Source organism: Planococcus citri, chromosome 1 (assembly GCF_950023065.1).
Source record: "Planococcus citri chromosome 1, ihPlaCitr1.1, whole genome shotgun sequence".
Classification (NCBI taxonomy): Eukaryota; Metazoa; Arthropoda; class Insecta; order Hemiptera; family Pseudococcidae; genus Planococcus; species Planococcus citri.
The window spans coordinates 13,072,818-13,085,728 of NC_088677.1; the positions used below are offsets into that span (position 1 = coordinate 13,072,818).

The 12,911-nt window shown below is 34.6% G+C and overlaps 1 protein-coding gene across 1 annotated transcript; it reads right to left on the reverse strand.

The window, feature by feature from the left end:
- Positions 1 to 4,667: 4,667 nt before the first annotated feature.
- Positions 4,668 to 11,169, reverse strand: LOC135848055 (mucin-2-like). Its single transcript, XM_065367832.1, has 4 exons — positions 11,139 to 11,169; positions 5,518 to 5,574; positions 5,349 to 5,444; positions 4,668 to 5,290 (listed from the first exon to the last, which is right to left on the reverse strand). Exons 1-4 carry the CDS (start codon positions 11,167 to 11,169, stop codon positions 4,668 to 4,670), a joined length of 807 nt encoding a protein of 268 aa, XP_065223904.1.
- Between the last annotated feature and the right edge of the window lie 1,742 nt (positions 11,170 to 12,911).

A 12,911-nucleotide genomic window follows, 5' to 3' on the forward strand; every position in this document is an offset into this window, starting at 1 on the left:
ATTACTATCTATCCCTTTACAAGAACTTATTTTGCTTTTTGAAAAATTCAATCAAGATGAGCGTGTCTCCTTTTTTAATTAGAGAAACAAAAAATCATCCTACCCCAATTAGAGTCGCACAAATAGGTACTACATGTGGAAGATATGTAACGTATTTGTAGCATATTCATCGTTAGTTGAATTTAGACGGATTCTTCCATGTTCACTTTCATAATTAAGTTCTGGAATATCAAATTTTCAAATTTCATCCTTAAAATTTTGAACACAAAGTTGAGCTTTTATCAATCTGTTGGAAAATCCGCTGGACTGTGTTGCTGGACTCTTCTTTTCTTCAGTTTTTCTCACTATCAGTAAAGAACTGAACATTTGACGGAAAATCGTCAATTTTTTGCTTAATTTCGGATTGTGTTTTGGGTAATTGGAGAAACAAAAAAATCATCTTACCTCAGTTGGAGTCGCATAGGTACCTACTTAATATCATGTTTGTTCAGATGTATATTGAGAGGGATTTTTCACGTTCGCTTTCATAATTAGGTGCTGGAATATCAAATTTTCAAATTTTCAAATATCATCCTTGAAATTTTGAACACGAAGTCGTGCTTTTATCTATCTGTAGGAAAATTTTATCCAATGAACTATGTTTCTGTCTTCATATTTTCTTTAGTTTTTCTCATCCGGTGTATTTTTCTTGATTTCATCAATTTTGTCGAAAACGTTACGAAAATTATTCAAAATTCACTTATCAGTGAAGACTGAACATTTGATGGGAAATTCGTCAATTTTTTTCTTCAATTTTGGATTGTATATTGGGAGTGATTTGAATCCGGTACCGAGCAGTTAACATCTCGGATCAAACTTATCATTACTGATAGTAACCACTTGCATCCATATAATTCGCTTTGAATATTATTTTATTGTTTTATGGCAAAACCTTCTTTTTCTTTTGCTATTTACAGTTGGTATCGGTATTTAAAAAATTGTGAAAACCAGACAAATTGACCTGGACAACTGAGAATAGCCTTAAAAAAAAGTAATCTCTCAGAAATACCGAGAATCTGGTCGGGGCACTTGGAAAAATATTTGTTCAAAATTGGAAGAAAAATAAATTACCCATGACTGATTAATTTCAAACTTATACTGACATACAGCAGTGCTGATTTTATCGAATTATGTTGCTGAAGGTGACGAAATTAGAGAGAATGGGCCGGATTTCATGAAACTTACCCGCTTCAATTCAAATATTCATGGTGACCACCATTTTATCATCAATCACTTACAACATGCTTTTTGCTTTATTCGGTTTGGGGCTCTGGCAAGTACAAAATTTTGCTAGTACCACTTGAGACGAAAATTTCGGCGCGTACTGAAATCTGAGCTCGAGAACTTATTTTGGTAGTGGAAAATGTTGATTATGAATATCATACTTTTCAAATTGGAGAAAAAAAATCATCTTATCTCTTGTAAGAGAAGACCTATTACTTAATACCTGGTGTTATAACTGCTAGAAGCAAAGACCTATCTATTGAGCAGAACGACTTGAAAGTCGTAAGATTCCACAAGGGTCCAAACAGAATATATCAATAGAGTACCTGAAGGTAAAAGTAATCGATTCCATACGATGTAGTAACGAGAAACACATGTAATTTCACCGTTTTATTAACGAAAGTAAACAAATTGTCCGAAGAAAAGACTTATTAACCGAGCAACCACGATACACACGCACCGCGGAGAAAAACGTAATAATTATCTATTTGAACCGTAGATCCGACAATCCATTACCCGATGGAAAGGGCAAATTACCAGCAGTGTGGCCATATCCCTGACCATTACACTCTCTAATATTTCTAGCGGATGCAAAAGCTGGGTATAAAAAATCTCGTACAAACTGTGAAAATCAAGTTCAGCGCATGTAAAACCCGACTGGTGCACTCTACTTCTTGCACAACACTTTTCCAAAATACTAATAAGAATCTGTCGCATTCGCACATGCTTCAGATGATTTGGACAGTTCTTAAGGCACTTTTATTGGAAATATGAAATTCTCAAATTATATCTAGAGACTCCCAAACGGCTTGAAACTGCCTCCGAGGGGGGCCCAGCATTTTGAAATTCGGGTACGAAGTAAATTCCTGCTACTCATCTTCATTTGATGGAATTTTGTGGAAATTCCGATTTCAAAAACTGTTTTTTTTTTCGTTTCCAAAATACTTATTTTTAAGGGAGGGACAAAAATATAGAGAGTGTACCAAATTTCAGCTTTCTAGGTTTTTTGAAAATTGCCTAATTTATTGAAGGGGCATTGGTTTTTTGAAATGGATATTGACACGTTCACTTAAATAATTACAATTACGTACTTACTAGAATATCAAATTTTTAACTGGTGGTGTACATTTTTTCGCTCTACTCGGTACGGTTCCGCCAAGTTCAAAATTTTATTGCCACTTGGGATCAAAATTTTGGTGCTTAGGTACTGAAATGTGAGCTCCAGAACTATTTTTGAATTAGAGAAACAAAAAATCATCCTACCCCAGTTGAAGTCGCACAAGTAGGTATGTACTATATGGCCAACAGGTGGGTACCTTACAAATAGTTGATGAATTTGAAGCCTACTCATCGTTAGTTGAATTAAGACGGATTTTTCCACGTTCACTTTCATAATTAAACACTAGAATAGCGAATTTTTTTCAAATTTCGTCCTTAAAATTTCGAACACAAAGTCGAGCTTTTATCAATCTGTTGGAAAATTTTATCCACTGGACTGTGTTGCTGTTCTCTTGAAATTTTCTTTAGGTTTTCTCATACAGTGTATTGTTCAAAAGTTACGTATCAGTGAAGACTGAACATTTGATGGAAAATCGTCAAGTTTTTCCTCATTTTTCAATTGTATTTTCGGTAGGTAGTAATTTGAATCCGGTTTCTAACGGTTTCCAGTTCGGCTCAAGCATATCATTACCGACAGTAACCACTTGCAGCCATACATAGTGGGTGAATATAACTACATAAAAATCGCAGGATGCTTCAGGAATATGAGTACGTTTTTTTTTGGCAAAATAAAAGAAGTTTCTAATGTATAACTCGCTCATGAATATTATGTGACCACAATTAGCATTACGAGACGTTTGAAAACTGTCTTAAGACACATTGGCATAACATGGACTTGTCTGACGATACTGTGCATTGTATTTTAAAAGTATAAAGTTGATAAATAGGGAGAAAAATTGATCTGGACTACTGAGAATAGCCTTGAAATAGTAATCTCTCTGAAATTCCGGGAGTCCGGTCGGGGCACTTGGAAATAAAATATCTGTTTAAAATTGAAAGAAAAATAAATTACTTATGCTTTCAACTTACTGAAATGCGGCTCTACTTGGCGTTTGTGGTTGTACCTACTCAGCTCGATATTCTTTATAATTACTTACGGGTGAATTGTGTTGCTGAAGGCGAATACTGGTTCGCCAGAGTATGACCCACATTTCATGAAACTTATACTTGCTTCAGTTCAAATTTTCATGATTACCATTTTAACATCTATTACTTACAGAATGCCACAACTCGTCTTGGAGCAAAGCGAACAAAAAATTTGTAATTTTATTGCCTCATTTAAACCACGGCGACATTACACGCGTGTCTCGTTTCTTCTTCACCAGAGAACAGCTGATCCAGCCTCTTGTTTTTACCTCTTGCTAACACCTGTTAAATGAGTATTCGATGGTGCCCTCTTAGGATTAAGGACGGAGAGTGGCCCCCAGGGATAGGAGGGCTAAATAGCTATTACCCCCAACAGTACAGTAACTTATGAAAATTTTGGTGCGTATTGAAATCTGAGTTAAAGAACTCAATTTGCTAGTGCAAAATGTCAATTAAAAATAGCGTCATTTTTGAATCGGAGAAAAAAAAATCATCTTACCCCAGTTGGAGTCGCATAGAGGAAACTTTTCTGGATGAGTTTGTTCATGTTACTGTCTTCACATTTCTGTTGGTTTTTCTCATCCAGCGTATTTTTCCTGGTTTCACCATTTTTATTGGAAATGCTGTGGAAATTGTTCTAAATTTACCAATCTGTGAAGATTGAACATTTAATGGGAAATTGTCAATTTTCCCTCAAATTTGAATTGTAATTTGGGTAGTGATTTGAATCATTTTTCTGAAATGCCGGGAATCTGGTCGGGGCACTTGGAAAAATATCTGTTCAAAATTGGAAGACGAATAAATTACTTACCGAATATATACTTAACTTAGGTACCATTTTACGTATCATCAATCGGTTACAGAATGCGCGACAACTCGTCATAAAGCAAAGCGAAGAGAAAATTTGTAAATTTATCGCCTCATTTAAACCGCTGTGACATTACACGTGTGTCTCGTTTCTTCTTCACCAGAGAACAGCTGATCTAGCCTTGTTTTTACCACCTATTTACACCTGTTAAATAAGTATTCGATTTAAAGATTTCGTTGCTTTCAACGCGAATGCGTTTAAGTGTTCGAAAATTAATTTGTAAATGAGATAATTTTTGGCTCGAACATGTGTGTCTTGAGTCGTTAAAGCGAGCAATAGGTAAACGTAAATAAGTTTCAAATGTTAATTTATGTTTTGGTACCCTCTTTCTCTTTTTCAACCAAATTGATTCAATCTGGATGTGTTGGAATTTAAAACTATTATGTAACGCTTACAGATACGTACCAACATCTTGAAATTTTGAAAATTGATCGAAGTTTAAAGTAAGATACGATGGTGCTTCTTCATCATTCATATTCGTACGATTTCTCGATGATGGAGATATTCTAGTTGCCTGCGGTTTGAAACGTAATGTACTTTGAGGTGTTCTTTGCACAGTCACTGATCTTAGCGGAGTCGGTGTTCTTTGCACAGTCATTGATCTTTGCGGAGTCGGTGTTCTTTGCACAGTCATTGATCTTTGCGGAGTCGGTGTTCTTTGCACAGTCATTGATCTTAGCGGAGTCGGTGTTCTTTGCGGAGTCGGAGTTCTTTGCACATTCGTTTGATGGCGAGGTCGAAATGAGGCCGCTACCTTACTAAGCGATGATACAGCACGGAGATACAAAAACTCAGCCGCTGCACGACTCGGGGAACTGATCGGTGATGAACGACTGGATGAACTGGTCGGTGAATCACGAACAAATGTTAGTCTAGCCGGAGACGGACTACTCATTAACTTCCTCTTAACAGAGCGTCTCGGGGTACTTGGAGGTGTAGTATTTATTCCGCTGGTCGAAGCACTCATACACCCGAAAGGTAACTTTAGTTTGAATTTGTGCTGCGAACTACCTCCTATTTCACAAGTACATTTCACATATTTATTAATCAAATAAAAATCATAGAACAATACCTTTAGTAATGTACATTCCATTACCTGGTTTCGGCGCATCAGATACGTTCGGCTCCGTATCGACTTTCTTCAATTTAAATGGTGCATTTGGATCGGCTGCGATTGTAACACATAGTTTAATAGTTTCCCTTAATTGTAAGCTATGTACATTACACATTTCATTACTTACCAGTGGAATGGTCACGTTTCTCGTTTACGCTTATTCCAGAATCATCACTGAAAGTACCTAATGACGAAATATAAAATAGTAATCATCTTGACACTATATACACTGAGCTACAGAGCTCACATTGCTTGTTGAAAATGTCGTCGATCAAGATTAGCGTACTTTTTGAATTAGAGAAACAAAAAATCATCCTACCCCAGTTGGAGTCGCACAAGTAGGTACCTATTGCAGGCGGACTTTACTGTAGCTGACGAATTTGTTGCCTTACTCATCGTTAGTTGAATTAGGATGGATTTTTTCCACGTTCACTTTCATAATTAGGTATGGGTACTGGAATATCAAATTTTCAAATTACACCCTTGAAAGTTTTCAACACAAAGTCAAGAATTCATCAATCTTTTGGAAAATTTTATCCGCTGGACTGCGTTGGCAGTACTCTTGAAATTTTCTCTAATTTTTCTCATACAGCTACAGTGTATTTTTCATGATTTCGTCGTTTTCTTCAGAAACGTTGTGGAATTTGTTCAAAATTTACCTATCAGTATAGACTGAACAGACGATGGGAAATCGTCAATTTTCTACTCAGTTTTAAATTGTATTTTGGGTAGTGATTTGAATCCGGTTTCGAGCGGTTTTCGAGTTTCGGCTCAAACATATCATTACCGATAGTAACCACTTGCAGCCATACATAATGGGTGAATGTAACTAATCGATGATGCCATCGACGTACTAATACGCGAGTTCTATCGAGTCGTAGAAAGCATCAGAAACATGACTATGTTTTTTTGGCAATACAAAAGAAGTTTCTAATGTATAACTCGCTCATGAATATTATGTGACCACAATTAGCATTACGAGACGTTTGAAAACTGTCATAACACACATTGGCATAACATGGACTTGTCTGACGAAACAGTGCATTGTATCTTAAAAGGATAAAGTTGATAAATAGGGAGAAAAATTGATCTGGACTACTGAGAATAGCCTTGAAAAAGTAATCTCTCTAAAATTCTCCAAGAAATATTGAGGAGTTAATCATTGCATAAAATTATTATTTCTTCTACCTTCAAGAAAAATGGTAAAAATGATCAACTTATAAGTAAAGGTGTGTTCGAACATTTGCATAGGTAATCTTTCCTTATTATAAATCAGCACAATGTTTTCTATATTTGCTATATTCAAAGCTACAAAGTGCAGCTCTCTGGTTATCAAAGTTCTTGAGTGGCACAAAAGGTTTAAAGTTCGGAGCAATAATCAGAAAACTTGTTCTGTTGAAACTTAGATTGGTCCCTCGAATTTTGGGACTAGGCAAACAGGGTAGAAACTTTTGAAAACAAAAAGAAAAACGTTTACTTACCTGCATAATTTTTTCGGTTAAATTATGTGTGCTGGGACCAACATATGACTTTCGAAATCTTGGTTAATGTTGCATATTCTAAGAATTCGAAAGAAACTTCCAATATAGATGAAATTTTGTTTTTCAAACTAGTGAAGGTGATCTCAATTCTTTTAATCGATCGATTTTGTTAATCAATTAATTTCTCAAAATGATCGAGTGAAACTTTTTTCGATCATTTTTTTCTTTAAAAAAATGTACAAAAGTGTTGGAAAAATGTAAGAGGTCATTTTAATTAGTTCTCAAGTTCATTAATAAGCATGAATTTAAAAGGGCACGAGGTTCGCAAAACTCAAAATTTACTCTTTGAAGAAAAATTTATCGAAATTAAGAAAATGTTTTGACGTAGCCTATCAGTCAAATGACGCCCATAACCCATTAGTACTCGAATGGACGAACGAAAAAAAATAATATGACAAATTGCCCGTCTTCAAAATTGAAGAAACAAGATTTACCTACTAAAAATTTTCAAATTTGTGTTTGCGCCTCCAATTTTGAAGACAAGTAATTTGTCATAATTACATTTTGTGTTCGTCCTTGTGAGCACAGTGGGTTATTGATGCAAACATTTTCTATCTAAGTTATCTGTGAGTTGAAGAAGTTGCACCATTTTAGAGCAAAAATTTACCAATTTTGAAAAATTCGCCAAGAAATATGAGAAATTGTTTGGATTACTTAAGTGACTTCACTAACTCATAGTACATATTTGAAAGAACGAACAAAAAAAGGTATTATCTATAACAAATTGCCTATCTTCAAACTTGAAGGGTGAAACACAATTTGAAAATTTAAAATTTTTTTGAAGATAGACAATTTGTCAAACATTTATTTACACCTGTTAAATGAGTATTCGATTTTAAACATTTTGCTGCTTTCAACGCGAATGCGTTTAGTTGTTCGGAAATAAGATAATTTTTGGCATGAACATGTGTGTTTTGAGTCGTTAAAGCGAGCAATTGGCAAACGTAGATTAGTTTTACCTAAATGTTAATTTGTGTTTTGGTACCCTCTATTTCATTTTCAACCCAATTGATGCAATTTGAATCGGCTGGAATTCAAAATAAGCTTGTATTCGTATTCGAATTTTATTTTGTTTTTATTTTCGTTATGAAATGCGAGTTTGAATAAAGTAATGGAAAAATTGAAAGCCATCCTTACCCGTTTTGAAAGGTCCATCCTTCCCGGAGATCGTAGATATTCTCAATTCTTTGCGTTTTAGTGGTCAAAAAGTTACACACAAACAGATGAAAAAATTTTGACGCTGCTTCATGAAGATAGAATAAAATAATTTTATGCAATGGTCAGCTTCTCAGTATTTCTTGGAAAAGAAAATGAACCTGATAAGTTGGAGAACTCAGCATGCTGGTTTAAATCCTGAAAAATTGTTCTCAAAAGAATTTCATTAGTGTTGAAATTCTTGAAAACAGAAAGGAAAAAATGTTTACTTACTTAATGTTTATCAAGTCTTTCAATGAAGCACACATTTAGAGCATTCGAATATGCATACTTATTCAATTTTTTTGGTTTATTATAGTCCTAATTCTTCGGTTGGAGTTATTAGAAACCTCAATCCATTTCTTACTTCTTTTTTATTATGCTGAGTCAATTGTAGGTGATTTCATGCCCTTGTGGAGCCTGCATGCTGTATCTTGGAAACATCCGATTTCCATGAAGTGTCATAAAAACTGTCCAAATCAACTTCAGGGAGTGTAAGCGCGACTGATGCTTATTGTTAGTGACTTACTCCACCAATACTTCTACAACACTTTTCCAATATACTGATAAGCACCTGTCACATTCTCACATGCTAAAAGTGATTTAGACGGTTTTTAGGGCACTTTTTGAAAATCTGAAATTTTTCAAATGTATGCTTGGAGGCTCCAGAACGGCCGGATACTACCTTGAGATTCGAGTAAGAAGTAAATTCCAGCTACCCAACTTCATTTTTGGTGAAGTTTCAGTTTTCAAAAATTTGTTCAAAGCTGCAGAAGGACAAAAATAGAGAACGTGCCGAATTTCAGCTTTCTAGGTTTATTTGATACAATTTTAATTTTGTCCCATTTTTGGGTTCAAAAATCGTGAAATGTGCTTGAGCACTTGAAATTTAGCTAAAGGTGTACATTTTTTTTGCTTTATTCAGTTTGGGGCTCTGCCGAGTACAAAATTTTGGTGCCACTTGAGATCAAAATATCGTACTGAAATTTGAGCTCAAGTACTTATTTTGTTAGTTGAAAATGTCGATTAAGAACGTCGTAGTACTTTTTAAATCGAAGAAAAAAAATCATCTTACCTCACTTTATAAAATTTCATAAAAACTGTGCAGAAAATCAATTCTATTACGTGTATAAACCCGACTGATGTACTCTACTGCTTACACAGCACTTTTCCAAGATACTAATAAGAATCTGTCGCATTCTCACATGCTACGGACGATTTGGACAGTTCTAAAGTCACTTTTTGGAATTATTAAATTTTTAATTTATATCTAGAGGTTCCTAAACGGCTTGAAACTGCCTCCGAGCGGTCCAGCATTTTGAAATTTGAGTATGAAGTAAATTCCAGCTACCCAACTTCATTTGATGGAATTTTGTGGACATTTGAATTTTAAAAACCGTTCTTATCCGTTTCCAAAACATTTTAAGGTAGGGACAAAAATATAGAGAGCGTACCAAATTTCATCTTTCTAGGTTATTTTGATAAATTGGGATACTTACCATACTTACTTCTCTTGCTTGCTAAAATGTACAGAACCTAACAAAAAATTGCGTGATGTCATTATTTTGGCGTGTACTGAAATCTGAGCTCAAGAACTCATTTTGCTAGGTAGTTGAAAATGTCGATTAAGAATGGCGTACTTTTTAAATTAGAGAAATAAAAAGTCATCTATCCTTGGTTGATGGGGTGAGACGGATTTCGACACTTCAACTTTAATAATTACGTATTGGAATATCAAATTTTTAACTGGTGATGTACATTTTTTTTGCTCTACTCGGTACGGTTCCGCCAAGTTAAAAATTTTGTTGCCATTTGGGATCAAATTTTTGGTGCTTAGGTACTGAAATCTGAGCACGAGAACTTATTTTGCTTGTTGAAAATGTCGATCAAGATTAGCGTACTTTTTGAATTACTCTCTAAATTTAAAGCAGTCAAATTTCACTGCTTAGCAGTCACGACATTTTGCCTTTTTAAAGCAGTAGTTTTTTTTACTGCAAAACAGTGAAAAATTACTGAATTGGTCAGTCAAAATGATTTTTTACTGACCAATTCAGTAATTTTTCACTGTTTTGCAGTAAAAAAAACTACTGCTTTAAAAAGGCAAAATGTCGTGACTGCTAAGCAGTGAAATTGACTGTTTCAAATTTAGAGAGTAGAGAAACAAAAAATCATCCTACCCCAGTTGGAGTCGCACAAGTAGGTACCTACTGTTCAGGACTTTACTGTAGATGACGGAGTTGTTGCCTACTCATTGTGATAGTTGAATTATGATGAATTTCTCCACGGGAATATCAAATTTTCAAATTTAACACAAAGTCAAGCATTCAACAATCTGTTGGAAAATTTTATGGGCTTGTTGCTGTGCTCTTGAAATTTTCTTTAGTTTTTCTCATACAGCTGCAGTGTATTTTTCATGATTTCGTCGTTTTCGTCGGAAACGTCGTGGAAATTGTGCAAAATTTACCTATCAGTGAAGACTGAACAGACGATGGAAAATCGTCAATTTTCTGCTCATTTTTAAATTGTATTTTGGGTAGTGATTTGAATCCGGTTTCCAGGAGTTTCCAGTTCGGCTCAAACATATCATTACCGAAAGTAACCACTTGCAGCCAGACACATTGGCATAACATGGACTTATTTCACGAAACAGTGTAGTTACCTATTGTATCTTGAAAGGATAAAGGTGAGAAATAGGGAGAAAAATGTACACTTCTTCTTTTTCTTTTGCTATTTTCAATTACGTAGTAGGTATTCAAAAGATCGAAAATTGATCTGAACTACTGAATATAGCCTTGAAAAAGTAATCTCTCTGAAATGCCGGGAATCTTGTCCGGGCACTTGGAAAAATATCTGTTTAAAATTGTAAGAAAAATGAATTACTTAGGTACTTACTTTAATCTTTAACTTACTGAAACACGGCTTTTTTATCTGCAGACCACTCTTGTACCTATTTACATACTTAACTTACCAGCGAATTGTGTTGCAGAGAATAGACCACATTCATGAAACTTACCTGCTTGAGTGTAAATTTTCATGGTGACCATTTTACCATCAATCACTTACAGAATGGGAGTACATCTCGTCTTGAACAATGCGAATAAAAAATTAATTTTTATTTTATCGCCTCGTTTAAACCGCTGCGACATTACACGTGTGTCTCGTTTCTTCTTCTCCAGAGAACAGCTGATCCAGCCTTGTTTTTGCCTCTTATTTACACCTGTTAAATGAGAAAGTATTCGATTTAAGGATTTCGTTGGTTTCAACGCGAATGCGTTTACCTAATTGTTCGAAAATGAATTCGAAAATGTGATAATTTTTGGCTCGAACATGTGTGTTTTGAATCGTTAAAGCGAGCAATAGGTAAACGTAGATGAATTTCAAATGCTAATTTGTGTTTTGGGTACCCTCTTTCTCTTTTTCAACCAAATTGATTCAATCTGGATGTGTTGGAATTTATAAAGTATTCGTGTTTGAATTTTCGTTTGTTTTTCTCTCGTTATGAAATGCGAGTTTGGATAAAATAATGGAAAAATTGAAAGTCATCATACCTGTATTTTAATGGCTTCCCAGCCTGATTAATTATCGGCTATATGTGACACGGCATACGAAAAGGTTACCCCAAGCAAAAAAATCAAAAAAGTAGTTTTCGATAAAAATGCGTTTTAAGTGTTCTACTGTCAATTTTACATGAAAATAGCAAATGAAAAAAATATCTTTATAAATTGGTATTCACGTTTCGATTCAAACTCCGGAGGATACTAAACCAAATCAATGAAATGATGTACTTAGTCTACGTTGCAATTCACCATAAGTTGCAGAAAAAAAGGTCCTTCCTTCGTGAAGCCTGCCATGCCATGGTGAAACAATCGCAAAAATAACTCATCCTGAGAGTTCACAGATGTTTGCAAATCTCAAGAGTTTCAGAGGTCCAAGAATTATGCTCAAACAGAAGTAATAATTTTGATTCTGCTTCTCGATTTCAATCTTCTACGCCACTCAGATACCAGGATTGGCGAAGAGTTGCTTTTTGCGACTCTGGATAGAAAGTTTTAACCAGCATTTCTGTTAAAAGTGCACCAAATTCATGAAACAGCAAATCTTGACTGAACAATTTGCTCGATTCGGTTTTTATAAATATTGGGATACTTGAGCAGAAATAAAAAATTTTTTGAGTGCTTTCTTCCAGGATTCAAACCAGCATACTCAACTTTTTCAACTGATCAGGATTATCTTTTCTCCAAGAAGTATTGAGGAGTTGACCATTGCATAAAATTATTATTTTTTCTATCTTCAAGAAAAATTGTAAAAATGATGCAACTTATGTATTAAGTAAAGGTGTGTTCGAACATTTGCATAGGTAATCCTTCCTTATAAATCAGCACAACGTTTTTGATATTTGCTGTTCAGAGCTACAAAGTGCAGCTCTCTGCTTATCATAGTTCTTGAATGGCACAAAAGGTTTAAAGTGCCGAGCAATAATTAGAAAACTTGTTCTGTTGTAACTTAGATTGGTCCCTTGAATTTTGAGACTAGGCAAACAGGGTCGAAACTCTTGAAAACAAAATGAAAAAAGTTTACTTACCTGCATAATTTTTTCGGGTAAATTATTATCATTCCACTTACTGGTTATCGGATTCTTGGTTAATTTTCGAATATTCTAAACATTCGAAAAAAATTGCCAATATTGATGATCTATTTTTTTTTTCAAACTAATGAAGGTGGTCTTAATTTTTTTAATCGATTAATTTTTCGAAATGATCGAGTGAATCATGATCGATTTTTTAGA

Bases quoted from the DNA above. Each gene is read 5' to 3' on its own strand.
- LOC135848055 (XM_065367832.1), bottom strand. From the start codon at position 11,169: ATGGTCACCATGAAAATTTACACTCAAGCAG. The intron at 5,445-5,517 runs GTAAGTAATGAA...TTACAATCGCAG, and splicing joins GAAACGTGACCATTCCACTG to CCGATCCAAATGCACCATTT. The intron at 5,291-5,348 runs GTATTGTTCTAT...CTTGTGAAATAG, and splicing joins TGGAATGTACATTACTAAAG to GAGGTAGTTCGCAGCACAAA.